Source organism: Sturnira hondurensis, unplaced genomic scaffold (assembly GCF_014824575.4).
Source record: "Sturnira hondurensis isolate 20B ecotype Veracruz unplaced genomic scaffold, ASM1482457v3 Scaffold0024805, whole genome shotgun sequence".
Lineage (NCBI taxonomy): Eukaryota > Metazoa > Chordata > Mammalia > Chiroptera > Phyllostomidae > Sturnira > Sturnira hondurensis.
This window is the reverse complement of record NW_028097436.1, coordinates 3349137-3364393: the sequence shown is the minus strand read 5'-3', so window position 1 is coordinate 3364393 and position 15257 is coordinate 3349137. Positions and strand designations below refer to the sequence as shown.

At 37.5% G+C, this 15257-nt stretch overlaps 1 protein-coding gene across 2 annotated transcripts in view; it reads left to right on the top strand.

The window, feature by feature from the left end:
- ST18 (ST18 C2H2C-type zinc finger transcription factor) overlaps positions 1–8596 on the top strand; it is a 157640-nt gene extending 149044 nt beyond the window's left edge. For both annotated transcript variants that reach the window (XM_037038670.1, XM_037038669.1), the window contains exons 23-25: positions 3580–3683; positions 5755–5898; positions 8214–8596. In XM_037038670.1, the coding sequence (XP_036894565.1) occupies positions 3580–3683; positions 5755–5898; positions 8214–8354 (389 nt within the window). In that variant the 3' untranslated portion in view covers positions 8355–8596. The remainder of the gene's footprint in view (positions 1–3579; positions 3684–5754; positions 5899–8213) is intronic.
- Positions 8597–15257: the final 6661 nt, after the last annotated feature.

Here is a 15257-nt window from a genome sequence, read left to right as displayed (position 1 = left end):
GAACATATTCCAGAACCAGAAATCTTGTATTTTGAATATGAATTCTATGAGCTTACTAATTAACCTCTTTGTGCCTTGGTTTGACCATTCATAAAATGAGGTAATAAGTGTATTTACCTCATGGGATCCTTAAAAGAATCAAATGAGTTAATATAATACTGATAAGTACAGTGTGAAATTCAAGATTAGTGTCATACTCTCAACTTCATTCAATTGTGAAGGCTTTTAAAGAGTATATGGATGGAGAGGAGTATCTCGGGGAAATTAATAAAGTTTTGTACTCATGGAAAAAAATTAAAAAAGATTGGCTGTCTCCTATAACTAAAATATTTCCCCAAATCCCAGAGATAATGACAAGATAGTTTACTCATTTGTTAATTTCATGAGAATTTGAGGAATGTCTATTATGTATAGGATTCCATCATTGTGTTCCTTTTATGAGGTCGTTCCCCATAGGGAGATTTTTTTATTCTTGTATAATTATTTATTTTTCCACTTTTTTATTGTTGTTCAAGTACAGTTGTCTCCATTTTCTCCCCACCAGTCCCCTCCAATCCAGCCATCCCCACTTCCCACCCTTGATCCTACCCCCCTTTGGCTTTGTCCAGAGAGCATTATGGTAAGTGAAATAAGCCAGGAGGTGAAAGACAAATACCACATGATCTCACTTATAAGTGGAACTTAATCAACAAAACAAACAAGCAAGCAAAAATAGAACCAGAGATATTGAAACTAAGAACAAACTGACAGTAACCCGTAGGGAGAATATTAAACATCTTCCAAATTCCCACAATTGATTAAGAGACTTGAATGTCTTAACTAACATTAAACATAAGGGGAACATAATCCCAACTAGAACTCAGTACCAAGAATCCAGATTCTCACCTAAAAGTCCTCTCACAAGCACCCATACTTAGCAAAAATTGAACCCTTCACTTTCCTGCTGTGAGTTGCTGCTCCTGGAGTATGCCTCATCGCAAAAATATCACTAGCTCCCCAGCAGAAACAGGTAGTCATCCTTGATTCTTCCATTCTCTCATCTCCTTCCTTAACTACATTATGAGTGTTCCTAATTCTGCCTACAAGTTTTATCTTGAGTCCACTTCTGTTACTCCCACTTCCACCGCCATGGGGCAAGGAGGTCATCAGACCCAGCCAGGACCCCAGCAATTATCTCCTAAACAGTCTTCTGTCTTCTTCTCTGTATCCCCTTCAATCCACCCTCTGCTCAAAAACTTGAGCTATGCTTTCAAAAAGTCAGCCGGTTCACATCACTCCCTCCTTAAAATTCTTCACTGGCTCTTACAGCACTTAAAATAATCCCAAACTCCTTGGGAAGTCCTCTTACTGTACCTTCACCCCTGAGGGCCTTCTTACAAAAGTCCCAGGAAAATCTCCTTCCCACTGCAGGCCGTGGTACTTTCTGCTTCTTCCACCTGGAATGTCCATCTCACCTTCTAGCTTTTCATATGCCTGCATCTTTCAAATCAGTAAAGGCTCAGATTAAATGATGCTTCTCTAGTGAGGCTCCTCATAAGCAGGGAGTAATGTGACCTGCTTGTTTCCTTTAGAGCTTTTTATATTTTATGTGTTTCCTTGCTTATTGCCTGCCTCACCAGTTATTATGGATGAAAATGCCTTTTTTAAAAAAGGAAGCTGACTCCAAAGAGGCATAAAGGAGGGGAAAAAGCCAGTAATGTCAAATAAATATAGCAACAGAAGTTTTCATATACTCAAATCAGAAAAATATTAAGTGCTAATAGCACTCAAAACACTTGTTTAATTGAAAAGTCTATGCTACCTAAAGTTGTTGAAAACAAATGTTTTAATCCCTGGTGTCTAGAAAAAGATTCCTCTATCAGCAGCATATTAGCCAATAAAATGTGGTGTTGAGAATGCAGTGCACTTGTCCAAACACCACAGACCAGTGCAGAAAAAGCCCCATGTCCCAGGGAGTGCCATTATTAAGGTCATGAGTAACATTTTAATCTTTTCCCCATAACTGTGTCATACTGTTAACTCATAGGCAAGATGATCTGGGTACTAAAATTCCTAGATTTTCATTGTGAGTTTGCTTTTTTCTTTATTGATTTTCAGAGCCTAGTATTAGAAAACTGCATTGGTTCATACATGGCCCAATTTTATTTAGGTAGTTGGTTTTGGTTATTTATAATAAAGGAGTAAGTACCTAACAAAGCAGCCACCTGTTTTATCACGCTGTGCGTGAGTTTTCGAGGCTTACTTTTTTCTCTTGACACCATATTAAGAAGAGTTATCCTAATAACTCTTGTTTTTAGGAGGCTTGTTTTCAGGTTGTACTTTTGTGAACAGTATGCAATGTATATTTTGTTCATGTCTCCTATTGTACATTTGCAACTGTTTGTCTCAGGTATGTACCTACAACTGAAATTGTTGGGTCACACATGAAGTTCACCTGCACAGATAACAAACCGTGTTCCCAAGCAGTGACCTAAAGAAAGTATTAGAGCCTAGAATTTTGAAAGTACTAGATCTCTTTCAAACAAATGTCAAATCTCCTTAACCTCCTCATGAAATCAATCTTATTAAATCTAAAGTGAAACTTTATATTTATCCCTCTTAATTGTCATCTGTTGGGTTTAGATTAATCACTATGGACTGTTGAGATTACCTTAAATAATTCTTCTGGCACCTGAATATCAACTAACTTTCCCACCTTTTTAAAAAACTTTAAAATATATTCATATTGCTTCTATAAAATAGTGATGGGAAATTAACTCTTGATCTTTGAGAGCTTACTCTGTATTCAGAACTTTATGTTTTATTGCATTAATTCTCACAACATAGATTGTATGTACAGACAAGAAAATGGAAGCACAAAGAAGTTTCCCAAGTTCAAGAACAAGAGTCAAGGCCAGCATTAAAACTCCAAAGCTCATGTTCCTTCTAGATTACATTTGTTCCTCTTTATCCAAGTCCATACAGAGAATTCAAATTGTGTGTCCCTGGATTCTAACCCACCTACTAGCACACAACTCAACCTTTATAATGGTTTATAAAGTCCCGCTCAGTAAAGAAATGTATAATTAACCAGCATAACTTATATCTTAACAGTCTTTGCAGCATTGCATATGAGAGAATGCATGCATTTTGGAATTCAGTCCCAGCTCTGCCTCTTATTTGGACTTGAGCGGGTTATATCACCTCTGCCCATGATTAGCATGACTCCATTAGGCTGAAGACTCAGTGTGTTCACATGTGGAAAAGGTACAATGGAACATGACTCTAGGATACATTAAAGTTTAAATAAGAAAACGTTTACAAATACAAACATGTCCAGCAACACACCCGGAACATAATGGAGGAATATTAAATGGTGGTATTTTTGATACTCCCTTTTTTCTTACAAGGGATTTAAATCCTGCAACTCCTTTTACCTGCCTTTTTAGACTCTTGAACATGGATTTGGATAAAAATTCAACATTTCAAACTAAAGTCTAATTTCTACTCCGCAAACCGTAAACTCAATATAAAAAGTGATTGAGGTTTGTCACAGTCTTATATTTTCAGTTTGAACTAAGATAGTCTGATTCTTTGTAGGTGTAGAGAGTGATGAAGAAATCAGGCATTTGGATGAAGAAATAAAGGAACTGAATGAATCCAACCTTAAAATTGAAGCAGATATGATGAAACTTCAGACACAGGTAAAGAAAAACAAATAAATAAGGTAACTTCATGGTAATTATAATCTTTAGTGGAGGCAAAACATTAAACTGTTAAACTTTGTGGTAAAAATACACTGATATCTTGTAATAAATATACAGAGCCTGTCTGGATTACATAATTATTGTAAATACATGTATACGTGGGTCTCGTGGGCCATCACTGAAGTCAAAGGTGCTCATGTTTCTGCCGTGGGTACACCAAAACCTTTCTAAGGAAATACAACAGGTTGTCCTGTAACTAGAGTCCTGTAGAGCATATAGTGCTTTAGAAAGACTGTCATGAGAAGACATGATTACTTAATTTCATTTAAAATTCAAGTAAAACGGAGCAACATCTTACATTCAGTTTTTCTACAACACCTTTGACTCTATCGGTTTTTGTTAGAAGCAAATCTTTCTGGAGACTTTCATGAACAGCTTTTTTACCAAAAATGCAAGCAATTTCTTAACTCGATATTCTCCTTTGTAATGTCTGCGCCATCTCTGAGTAAATGTATCCAAGTGGAAATTAAACCTTTAGTCCAGGACCTTTTTTTGTACACTAATAATGACTCTATTGCAACAAGTGCAGTATCTTTTTCCCTTCTCTCCTCTCCTGAAATGTAGGGTTTTTAGAGCAATGTGATTATGAACTCTCAGAAGCCATTCACAGCAACTTAAGACAGGAGGTTTTAGTTAATCTGAAACCCACCTTCGGTCTCCTTACCCAGTGTTACCAAGGTCATGATCTTCCATTAACAATGATTGGGGTCTACAAAAAGAGCTCAGGTTACACACCATGCATACTCCTCTGAAGAACCATAGCAAAGACAGCAAAGGCCTCTGCCCTCATGGAGCTTAAAGCCTAGAAGGGAGAAGCAGACAATGTCAAAAAAGTCATAATTGATAAATTGTTTGTATGAGAGAAAAGGATGAAGAGAGGCAACCAGATTTTAATATAAAACAAACTAGGCCTCAGAAAGAAAGAAACAAAGGGGAGAGGGGAGAGAATCATAGGGGAAAAGGGGATGAACTCACATGAACAAGTATAAAGGACACATGGACAATAACTAAGGTGGGGGGTGGAAATGGAAGGGAGGTGGGGAGCACTGGGGAGGCAGGGCTGGGAATATAAGACAGAAAACTGTACTTGAACAAGAATTAAGTAAAAATAAAAATTTTAAAAAATGAAAATGAAGAAAAGAAAGAAGGAAATATTTTGGCAAAGACTTCAAAAATTGAGAGTATTTGCCAAACAAGTATGGAGGAAGAGTGTTTCAAAGAGTAAAAAAACAGCAAGTCCAAGAATCCTACATCTTGAGAAAGCCCGGAGTTTTGAGAACTAGTAGAATGAGTGTGGCTACAGGTGGGTGATCTGGGGAGTCAAAGGAGATGGGTCCCAGGGGTATTACATGAGTGTCCTTGGCCATTTTAAGGACCTTGGTTTTTATTCTGAATGAGCTCAAAACATTTTGGGGATTTCAGCCAAAGATTAACATGATCATATTTGACCTACATTTCACCTGCATTTTAAAAGACTTGCATAAGTAGCTGTGTTAAAGATGGACCAAAAGACTAGATGGCAGGGGGCAAAGCTACACTCACTGCCCCACATGAGAAGGCAATCACTCTGGTGGCTAGGCCCTGGGGACAGTGGTGCAGGTGGGTGAAAATTTTCACCCATTGTGAAAATTTTGAAAGAAGATCCCACTGGATTTGAAGTGTGGGAGAAAGAGAGTAATAGGAATACCTTGAAGGCCTGAGCAATGTTCTAGTTGCTGCAAGCTAGGAAACTGGGACTGTATATGGAGCAGGTTTGGGAAACACTGAGCTTGAGATATCCATTGTATAGCCATGTGGCGAGGTGGTGGAATCTGCAATTTGCAGAAGTCTGGGCTAAAGATACAAGTTTGGGAATGTGAGTCCAAACTAGAGCTCCTGTTTGTGAAGAGAAGTTGCCAGATACACGTTCCTTGGCATTTAGGTTCAGCTGATGCCTTTCCTCCAGAAAGAAATCTTTGTACTCCTTCCAAACTCTACTTCTTATATTCTCAATTTATTTCCTTTTCAGATCACATCTATGGAGAGCAATTTAAAGACAATAGAGGCGGAGAACAAACTTATAGAACAGAATAATGAAAGTCTGCTAAAGGAGCTGGCGGGTCTAAGCCAAGCTCTAATTTCAAGCCTTGCTGACATCCAGCTCCCACAGATGGTAAGTCCAAGGCCAGGAAGGGACTGCTTCATGCTGTGCTCCCAGTGCTAATGTGCAGTCACCAACAGGGCTGTGAGACAGAAGTGCCGAGCTCTGAGGGGACCTGTCAGCAGTCACCGAGGCATCATACTTCATCATGCATGGCCTCCAATAACCTCCTTCATGCAGTAACTATAACCTTCTCTAGTGGGAACATTATAGATACATACATTTAAATTACATGAAGGCCAAGGATTTTTGATACTGTAGAAGTCATTTAAAGATGAAGGTTTATTTGAAAATTATTTTTTAATGTAATGAAAGTTGGAGGCCAAAAATCCCTGGCTAAAGTTGTTTTCCCAAATAGAAAGTTTACATGGCTTACAAAACCTGAAACCCAGCCACTTGCATCATCCACCCAACTTAAGAACCAAAGAAAAAATTTACTTCAGTGTTTTCTTTATACTAAGTATGAAGAACATACTAAAGTCCATTTCATGTAAAAGGAAAAGCACAAAAGTGCATAAGGCACCCTTATTTCTAAAATGTAAACATGCATTTGAAGTATGGCAACTATTTAAAATTTCTAGAAAATTCATTTCCTTTCCATGTTCATAAATATAATAAACACTTGAAAGAGGGGCTGCATTGTTGAATGCTTTTAATTTCCTCACTGTGTACATTTTTAGAACAAGTTTTATAAAGCTGCAAATTCTATAAAATGGATTCTATAAAATGAGTGTTTTATAGAATTTATAGAATGTTTTAAGGAAGCAGCAATTTAATGAAGATATATGATTAGTTTCCTGAAAATAGCAAGTCTCTCAATTTACCCAGCTTCCCAGCATGGAGCCCTTGTCTTAACCAATTCCAAATGTATCTCTTGGCAATAAAAAATCAATAATGTAATAATATAAAACACAAAGGAAAATAAATGATTATGTTGTGGCCGGTATTGAGGTAATTATTGAACATTACTGTAATATTATTTGTTAATGTTTGTCTAACTCATACTTCAAATTTATATTTGTTAATAGTTTTTTCTTTACCAATGCCACTAAAATAATCATTGCCATACAAGATAACTTGTACTTTGTGTAATTACCGTATAAGGTACTCTAGTGGTGACTTTTAGGGCTGATGACACTAAATTTTCACAAAAACACCAGAATACATTTTCACTCCATAGTTGAAGAGATGAAGGCTCAGAGAATCGACGTAATTTGATCCAGGTTCCAAAGTAGCGTGAGTCAGGGGAGCCGGAGTTGCAGTGTGGCCTTGGTCCACTCTGCCACCTGGGTCCTGGTCCTGATATGTGACTCCAAGGAACAACTGACACAACAAAGGCAGAAGCTAAACGGAACAGAAACCCACAGGTAGACAACACTAGTAATTTAGATCAGGACTTTACTGAGTAAAACAAAATAATCTTCAAATTTAGAAAACTTATCTTCTAAATAGCAACAACAACAATAATATTCTCTGTATCTAAAGTGTTTCAACCTTTTAAAACTCCTGTCTTCTAATCATCTTGTGAAGTAAGTAAGGCACATGCCATATGTTTTTAAATATGGGGAAATGGAGGCACCAAAGAATGGTTGGGTTGCATTGCTTCATGTCATTTCTTTCCTTTCATACAGCATGAAATTTGTACTTAGCAAGTGTCTGCTCTTTCTGAAGCACCACATTGGGCAGAGGAGATTCCAAAATACACACCCATGAAATAAGGGATGAGCAGACCCTGACTTTGGGGATCTCATATTCTACCTGGAAAGACAGGTAGAGAAGTAAAGTATATTACAGTCATGCCTCGAGGAGAAAGTGCACAGTGAAGTAGCTGAGAATAAAAGGGGAACGTTTTCCACCAGACAATTGGTCGGTGAGCAGCTTGCTCAAATCTCAGATTCCGTAATCTAACCCAGTGCTGTCAAAACAAGCATCTGGTACAAAAAAGCCTCCTCCTACCCCCCAGACTCACTGACTTCACAAACTGGAGGTCTGTTTTATGCTGAGCACATGCAATTGAAACTGAAAAGTAGGGCAGCTTTGACGGACGGGTCCTACCCAGCTGCCAGACAGCTACCTCATGTGGCTCCAAACTGACCACAGAATACTGGACATTGACATTGATCCCATCAATTGAGTAAAGAACAAGCAGATGAATCTCTTAACACATGCTTAGTCTCTGTCCATCTCCCCAAACTCCAGCAGCCACATTCATCCTTACCTTCCTTCCCAGACTCCGATGTCACTGGCATGCTTCTGTGTGGTTTGGTCCTCATTTTGCCTCAGCCTGAATCCCTGTGATTGGTTCAATGTGTTTTGTCTTCATTTAGGGGCCTATCAGTGAGCAGAATTTTGAAGCATATGTAAATACACTCACAGACATGTACAGCAATCTGGAACAGGACTATTCCCCGGAATGCAAAGCTCTGCTAGAAAGTATCAAACAGGCAGTGAAGGGCATCCACGTGTAGGACCACAGCACCGCCGGGCAACAGAAATCACCAACAGCAATTTTAAGACCCGTGAATCTGCTAGGGGCTCCTGGGCTGCTAAGGCATGCAGGTTGCCATACTGCATTTACAATTGCAACATTGCACTAATTTTCCCCCCAGCTGTCATAAAAAGGAAAGAAAAACTATGATAGACTCTTTGAATTAAAAGCAATGCTGTCAAATATTATATTTTATTTATTTTCATATGTTTTTCTTTTTTCTTCATTGCACTCTTTTGAATTTTTCTTTGTAAAGTATATGTAAATTAATGTGACATTTATATTTTATTTATTTCTAATCAAAGAGTTTTTTATCTTTTAACTGCATTTTGAAGTCTGCCATATTTTTACAAGTGTTTGTTAATTTTCCAGTAGAATTTAAATAGAAATGCTATTCTCAAATCACATATCTTGCTGGGTTTAAATGAGAAAAAAATAGTATGAAGGAAATCTTTGTCTAAGGACTGGACTATGCTCCAGTTTGATTTTTATTGCACAGTCCCCCTCCCCCATCCTCCACCCCTTTCACTGGCTTTGTATTTATAAGTGGGCTTGTGGTAAGGTGAGGTGCATGGAAGGAAAAAGAAGATAAATGGCGCCCACTAGTGGGCAATGCACTCACAGAAGCACAGGTACTGCAAAAGTCTGTTCAGAATTTGTTCGTGATAATTAAATATAGCAATCAGCAAAGTATTTGACTTGGCTGTACGGTTATGGTTAACATGAATTATTTATTTGAGATGTTTTAAAGAAGCATAAACGTTTTTAGTGATGCAGACTTGTCTGTTTTTCAAGTCATATCAGATAGTTGGCAACTCTTACCCTGAGATGAGAAATAAGACTTGATGTGACCAGCCAGGCTTTCCTGACATATGTTGGTACAATATCCAAGTGACAATATTAATGTAGATTTGTACTTAGCAAATAAAAACACATCCAAATGGAAATTTTGTAGATACCATATCCCCTGAAATAGCATTTATCTTACTTGGTTGACTGGAAAGGAATGGAAAATATAGTAACACATGAAAAAATGTTACTCTGATCTGAGTAATTACTTTGAACAGTGGTGACATTGCCTTATCATCTTTAGGCAACAGTAAAACTTTCAACTTGATTAAAATCTTTCAGACTATAAGTGCTACAAAGTGTATACACTCAACACACTGGCACACACACTCATGTATTTACACTCAACACACTCATAAAATTGAGCCCAAAATCTTGAATTTCTGGATGGATCAGAGTTTAGTAGTTGCTATAGTAAAGGCAATGTCTATTTCAGGGACTGTAAAGTAGTTAAGCATTGTTTCAAAAGTTTTTTTATATTTATTTTTTTTAAGAAAAGGTATAGACAACCAGCTAAACTGCCTTTTTGGTGTGCACACACACCTCGTGTGCAATGTGCCTCCGTGTAAATGGACACTTGAACTTAGTGTGAGCTTAATTTTCTGTTCTATAATAAAAGTGTTTATTTTTTATTAGCCTCATGGATAAGTAGATCGAATTTGATGGCACTCACAGGCTTGATATATTTATTCCACTGTTATTACTGTTACCTGCACAAATTAAAAGTAATATCAACAGTAATTCCACTTCCATGCCACTGTAGTCATTGTCATGTACTAAGTGGGGCTTATCTTTGGTTCGGGGTTCATTTGAACTCTTGAATTTTAGCTTAGTGAAAATGAGATGTCTGTTCTTAGGTAGGAATGGTGTTTATTTAAAAATCAATTTTAAAAGAAAAAGAGCTACCATATGTGCTGTCTATTATAAATGGGACACCAGACAAAACTTCCTATTAAAGTTATGTTCTTGCCGACATTTTGCTATACAGTACTTGATAGATGCATACAAATGAGTTCACTTATTACAAAGTTTAATTTGCTAAATATTTTAACATGTTTGTTATATATTTTATTTAATTTAAAAGAAATCTCTTACCAACCTCTGTATTTATTACTATAATTTACTATGACTTCAGGTTAATTTATTTGTGTTTGCATAGTTTGAGCAGTATGTTTTGTGAAGTACATTTTATTTATTTGCCTCCTTTGTACTTGATGTGTTTTGTAATATGCACTGAGTTTTTTTCCTTTCAGCTCTATTAATTAACACTGTAAATTGGGTCTTTTGTAAACAACAAAAGGGCAATGATGTATGCATATTTTTAATTTCAAGTAGTTTGTTTGTATACTGTTTCTTCAAACAATTAATATTTCTTACATCAAAGCAACAAAACTGTGTTCAGTGCTGTACATTTGGTGTATGGTAGGAAATAAAAGTTGATAACGAGTTTTGCTGTGATCTTCCTCAGGCTACTATACAGAGACCATTCTCACCATCCCATGGTGAGAAAGCACTGCCCAGAGGAGCTCTGCTGGACAAGTACCCCTGAGCCCTTGGGCATATCTGATGTGCCTTGTTTCTGTTAACCAGTCTGCTTAGCTTGTCCTTCTATCACAAGTAGACAGGGGTTCTTCCCCATTGACAAAAGTGGTCACAGCCTTTGGTTGAGCACACATCTATTGAAAAGATGGGTGCCTGTAGTGTTAAGACGCACCTTTGCTGGCACTGGCAGGAAAAGTGCCTGGGTCTAGTGAGCAATAAAATGCAGGCCTCACCCTCCTGATTTGAAAATTGCTAGGGGCACAGCTGTATATTTATTTACTAGTTCAATGGACTCAAATTATAAAAAATAATGATTGGTTCTTGCCCTGGCTGGTGTGGCTCAGTGGATTGAGTGGGGGCCTGGGAACCACACGATCGCGGTTCAATTCCCAGTCAGGGCACATGACTGGGTTGCGGGCCAGTTCCCAGCAGGGGACTCACGAGAGGCAACCATACATTGATATTCCTCTTCCTTTCTTCTTTCCTTCCCCTCTAAAGATAAATAAATAAAATTAAAAAATATAGCAATGATTGGTTCTTGATAGCACCTCCTTTACTTATGCATTTTTCTCAATATCAGTCATTTTAATTTAATTTTTCAGACTATGAAATAAGTCAGGCAGAAGGATCAAGAACTGTATAATGTGGCTTATGTGTGGGATATAAACCAAAAAGCAACAAATGAACAAACAAATAAAACAATCTTGTTTATTTACAAATGACAGAATGGTGGTTACCAGAGGAAAGGGGACTTGGGGAGGATGAAGAGGGTAAAGGTGACAGAGACTAGAGTTCACGTGGTGAACACACAATACAGTATACAGATGTCCTATTATAAAGCTGTACTTGTGAAATCTATATAATGTTACTAACCAGTGTTACCCCATTACATTTAATTTTAAATTTTTCTGATTTCTGCTCAGATTTACACATCTTTAGGACTGGATGCTATTCATACTCAATATGGCAAAACCCATATAATTCATGTAATGAAGCAACAACAGCTGAAGGGAAGCCCGGGTCCTCAGAGGAGAGCAAGATACTTGAGTAGACCTTTCTTGTAACAGGGGTAGCACAAGGCAGTCAATTCACAATACAGCTTGCTTCTGGTCACCAAATTTATTTGTATGACATGTGCAAATGATGCATCCTGTGAAATGGATCACAAGATGCAAATCTGTTCATCCATCTTCTTAGCTTACTCTTTGCAGAATGCGTGTACCTTGAACTAATGGGGATTTTACATCAGTGAGTAGTGTCTGCATTTCTGTCACCCAGCATGTCAGAAGAATACTACCAGTTCCACTGGAAATGAGAAGAGAACAATGAGCAAGAATCATACATTCATAAAACAGAAGATTAATACAAGAGTATTTATGCCAGGCCCACTTCTTGACTTCCGTGTAAGTTCAGCCTAGGGCGGGGACTATGAAGTGAGTGGTAGGTGTTATGACTGAGGTTCAAATGGAGTCCTGTGGAAACAATGTGGAGGGTTTTTTAAAATTTTTTTAAATTTAATTATTTTTCAAGTACAGTTTTCTGTCTATTACTCCCATTCCATCCTATCCCCCGTGCTCCTCCCTCCCTCCCAATTCTACCCTTCTTAGTTGTTGTCCATGTATCCTTTATATTTGTTCCTCTAAATCCCTCTCCTATTTCCCCTGATATTGAAGTTTATGCACTCTGATTTCCTGGGGAAAGTGCTGGGTACAGATTAGCTGAGCAAGTTGGAGGAAAGGCATTGCAGGTAACAGATACATCATGTGCAAAGTCATGGTGATGAGACAGATCCAAGCAGTCTAAGGTAATTAAAATACAAAAAAAGAAAAAGAAAAACTGGTGAGAAGATAAGAGGTAAAAAGCCCAGGTGAGTGGGAGAGCAGGCCATATTATAAACAGCCATGTTAAAGGGACCTAATTTCCATAAGCTGACTTTAGAATACCAAAGAAAGATTTAAAATCAGAATTATAGGATAGGATTTCCATTAGAGAAAATTTATTCTAGCAATTCAAACAATTAATATTTCTTAGATCAAGGCAACAAGTGTGTTCAGTGACGTACCTTTACTGTATGGTAGGAAATAAAAATTGATAGTGAGTTCTGCTGTGATTTTGTTCAGGCTACTACATAGAAACTACTGTCACTATCTCATGAAAGGAGCCTTAAGACACAAAACTAAAATACTTCTACTTGAATCAATGTCCTGATTGAAAAGAAGGAGTGAATGATTCTTTGTTTTGTCTCATGAGAAAAAGTTTTAAAATTAATTTCTTATGATACATAAATAACTTATTAATATTCATAAAATTAATGTTCTCTGTCTCTATACATTGTGCCCATTTTATTGTGGTCTGGGAATATTATCCTGTTCTGCCTTTGCATTACTCAGCAGATAATTCCAAAGTAAGCACATTTAATTGGCTAATAACTGTCTGTATTGTTAGACTTAATTGATGGTGCTTTATACGTTTCATCTCATGAAATCCACAATTTATAGAGCAAATACCACGAGGCCCAATTAAACTGATGAGGAAACTGGTCCTCAGGTACATGACTAAGTTGCCCAAGACTACAAGACTCATAGATACAGAGAACAGACTGATGGTTGGCAGAGGGGGCAGAAATAGGAGGCTGGGTGAAAAAGATGAAGGGATTAAAAAGTATACAAATTGGTAATTACAGAACAGTTACAGGGATATTACAGCATAAGGAATATCATCAATAAGATTGTAATGACTACTTGTATGTATGGTACCATGTGGGTATTTGAAATATCAGGGGGACCACTTTGTGATTGTCTAATTGCTATGCTATACACCTGAAATGAATACAAATTATAATATTGAATGTAAACTATAATTGAAAAATAAAAACACTAGGAAAAGGTACAGATTTGACCCCTTTTCATTATTTTTAAGGTCTAATCCAGGGGAATCTGTCTAGTCACCTTTCAGATGCCATCTCACCTGGAAGAAAGAAAACAGGAATTAGTTAAGATTAAGATATACACTAGGGCCCAGACATACCAACATTCTTAAGTCATGACAATAACAATGTCATCTCCCATTACCAAGTCATCATAGTGCCCTGCGAGCACCTGAATTTCCTCTCATCCACTTAACTGCCACACCAGAATGTGTCATGATCAGCATTACACTGACAGAAACCGAAGGTTGGAGAGAATACAGAATTTGCTCAAGCATCAGAACTAAATGCCAGGGTCAGGGTTCAACCCAGTTCTGACCCAGAGTAAGGATTCTGTCCCTGCTGCAAGCCATCATTGCCATTTCTGACCAACCCCTGACTTGCTGACCATCAGCCAACCTGCCTCAAGTAAAGTCGTTGGACAAGAGGCGATCCGTTTAATCACCATTCTGGATAAAGTTCTTTAAAGAAGCATCATTTTTGCATTTAAACCACACTAATATGGTATATTTTTCTTGTGGAGCCATATCATAAAAATGTGACATCTTAATAATTCATTTGACAAATTGGTATTGAAAATCTTACTATGATTATAATAACAGGCAGAAAAAGAAAAATGCAAATAACTCATTTTTGTTGTTTTTAGAACAAAACAACACAATTATTGTTCTATCATTAACTACTTTATGTGAACTTGACAGTTTTAGGTGGCCTCTGATGAATAAAAGGACACTTAATACTGACCTTTATAAGCCATTAAATACTTAAAAACATGAAGAAGATATGAAATTCTCTGTGCTTAAGAACTAGCTGTTGTTTCCCACTCAAATATGTATTATCATCTATAAATGTCGTCATTTCCCTTCTGTGACTGAATACCTTACTGTTTGAAATGAAATCCAGGATGGGATGGATGGGTTAGATATTTTGAAGTAAGAATGGTCCTTTGGGGATGTGACACCCCAATAATGTTTTAAAGGATCAAACTTTTAACCATTGGAAATCTTTGTAAATATCTATCCCCAAGACCAGTGTACTTGAGAAAAGTTTCAAGCATCGTGCTTCATCAAAACCCTGAGGACCGAAAGCGTGTGTAAACACACAGCTGGCAGCAGTCAGGCCAGGCATGCTGTCTCCTCTGACGTGCTTGACTATCAGATTATCCTCATTCACATGAGTGTAGTATTCCAGGAAATTCTTTCCTAGGAAGAAAAATTGAAAACACCTTCATTATTTGTTCCAGGAATTTCTTATAAGTACATTGATCTGCATGGGAACTACTCAATGTACCCTCGGACTAAATACCTCTTCTCATGCTCTGAAATGATTGTTTTCTCTCAGAGACTCACCTTGAACCCCCAGCTGTGCTGTGTGCAACTGTTCTAAATTGTTGTGTCATGAACTTGCCTAATTCTAACCACACACCCACATTCAAAGGCCCTTTTTAAATCAGAACTCCCAAACCACATGAATACCCCACCTTTGCCTGCCCCTCCCCACAGATGTGAAGACCCTGTCAAGCTGAACTTAGTGTTGTGTATCAACAGATTATTTTGGCTATATTCT